A 2,513-nucleotide genomic window follows, 5' to 3' on the forward strand; every position below is an offset into this window, starting at 1 on the left:
CCAGGATGGTCTCGATCTCCTGACCTCGTGATCCGCCCTTCTCGGCCTCCCAAAGTGCTGGGATTACAGGCTTGAGCCACCGCACCCGGCCTAGAACCCTTACTTAACCATATTATTTTGTGTAATTTCACAGCAACGAGTGGTCCTGGGGGCATCCGAACGGTAATAATACGCCAGCATGAGATTGTCCTGAAGGTGGTTTATCCACAGGCAGACAGCAACCTCCGAAACATCGTGACCGAGCAACTGGTAGCCCTGATCGATTGCTTCCTGGATGGTTATGTTTCTCAGCTTAAGTCGGTGGATAAATCCAGTAATCGGGAAAGATATGACAATCTGGAGATGGAATACCTACAGAAAAGATCAGATCTCTTATCTCCTCTTCGTAAGTTCATGATACTTGGCAAGAATTTTAAATTTGCTGAATGGATGAAAGGGTTGAATAGTTAATGCAATGTATTCAGTGTAGTCATGTTAATCCAGCTGTAATAAAGAACTTAAAGCAAATATGCACACCTTTCTGTTCTCATTTATTCAACTTTTTTTCCAGTACTATCTAGGTATAAGAACCATAGATGATACTGAAGATGATTAATAAATACATAAATAAACAATATGTGGAGACTACCCTTGAAGAGCTTAGCATCACAGACCTTTACATGAGTAACTGGATTGCAAAGTAGAGCCTAATGAGGGCTGCTTGAGGGGGACAGATAACTAGTATGGCTGTTCAGCCAAGGACGCATTATACTCCAGGCTAGGATTGGGAAGAGTTTGCTTTACTCTTACACAAAGGAAGGGAATAGCATTTTGGGGAGGCAGTGATGAAACAAGGGTCTGAATTTGCATCTTTTTTGTTGTTGAGACAGAGTATCACTCTCTCGCCCAGGCTGTAGTGCAGTGGTATAATCTCAGCTCACTGCAACCTCTGCCTCCTGGGTTCAAGCAATTCTCCTGCCTCAGCCTCCCAAGTAGCTGGGATTACAGGCGTGTGCCACCACACCTGGCTAATTTTGTATTTTTGGTAGGGACAGGGTTTCACCATGTTGGCCTGGCAGGACTTGAACTCCTGGCCTCAGGTGATCCATCCACCTCAGCCTCCCAAAGTGCTGGGATTGCAGGTGTGAGCCACCACACCTGGCCTGAATTTGCAGCTTTAAGGAATTGATGTGAATTGTGAAACTAAGTGCCAGTAAGTGGGAAGGTTTCCATTCCATTAATGATTCTTGATTTATAATAGGAATAAAGATAAAATTTCAAGTCATATTTTTTATTACAGATTTTAAGTTTTGTTAACAGGATTTTTTCCCATCTGTTCTCATTCCCACAGTTACACTAGGCCAGTACCTGTGGGCTGCTTCTCTAGCAGAAAAATACTGTGACTTTGATATCTTGGTACAAATGTGTGAGCAGACTGACAACCAGAGCCGACTCCAGCGCTACATGACCCAGTTTGCTGATCAGGTGATGAGTGTTGGGTGTGTGGCCACTGAGTCCTTTAGTGGCCTTTTCTTGAAAGGGCCTTGCCATTTCAAATCTGTAATTGGGGCTTTTGGAATATGATACGATCTTTTTGTAGTTAACTTTGATGAGAAGATACTAATTCGTATGTTGTGTTTCTTTGTAAATTTTGTGTAGTAGCGAGATCACAGCTCACGACAGCCTCAACCTCCTGGGTCCAATCACTTCTCCCACGTCACCCTGTCCCACACCTCCCGCCTTCCAGTTGATGGGACCACAGGAGCACGCTACCATGCCTGGCTAATTTTGTTTATTTTTCAGTAGACACAAAGTCTCACTATGTTGCCCAGGCTGGTCTCAAACTCCTGGGCTCAAGCGATCCTCCTGCTTCAGCCTCCCAAAATGCTAGGATAACAGGCTTGAACCATCGCCTGGCCACACAATTCTTTATATATAAATATTACTGAAAGATTCTTTGACCTTTGGAAAATTATGTTATAACTTTCATTTGTTTGTATATTTTCTAGTTATTGTAAAAGTACTTAGGTACATGAATGTTGATAAAGTTCTTAAAAATTGGATAGAAGATATTTGGGAGCATAGAACACTACTTTAAGAGAGCTTAGCTTTACATACACCTAACATTCTCATTTTCCTTGAGGGATATTATGCTTCCTGTTTAAAAAACAAAGTTCCCAGCCAGCCTCAGTGGCTTATGCTGTAATCCCAGCACTTTGAGAGGCCGAGGCAGTAGGATCACTTGAGGCCAGGAGTTTGAGGCCAGCCTGGGCAACATAGTGAGTGAGACCCCGCCTTTACCAAAAAAAATTTTTTTTTTAAACATGCCAGCACACGCCCATGGCCACACCTATTCAGGAGGCTAAGGTGGGAGGATCATTTGAGCCCAGGAGGTCAAGGCAGTGAGCCAAGATTGTGCCACTACAGTATAGCTAGGTGACAGAGCAAGACCCTATCTTTAAAAAAAAAAAAAAAGTTTCCATTGTGATACTATCTTAAGTGAATTTAAAGTTGTTTCTTTTTTTTTTTTTTTT

General features: G+C 42.7%; 1 protein-coding gene across 1 annotated transcript in view; it reads left to right on the forward strand.

Moving 5' to 3' along the window:
* NUP133 (nucleoporin 133kDa) overlaps positions 1-2,513 on the forward strand; it is an 82,037-nt gene that overhangs the window by 56,779 nt on the left and 22,745 nt on the right. Inside the window, exons 17-18 of the mRNA XM_011933330.1 lie at positions 134-385; positions 1,331-1,464. Of these exons, the coding sequence (XP_011788720.1) occupies positions 134-385; positions 1,331-1,464 (386 nt within the window). The remainder of the gene's footprint in view (positions 1-133; positions 386-1,330; positions 1,465-2,513) is intronic.

This window comes from Colobus angolensis, unplaced genomic scaffold, assembly GCF_000951035.1.
Source record: "Colobus angolensis palliatus isolate OR3802 unplaced genomic scaffold, Cang.pa_1.0 Scaffold126, whole genome shotgun sequence".
Classification (NCBI taxonomy): Eukaryota; Metazoa; Chordata; class Mammalia; order Primates; family Cercopithecidae; genus Colobus; species Colobus angolensis.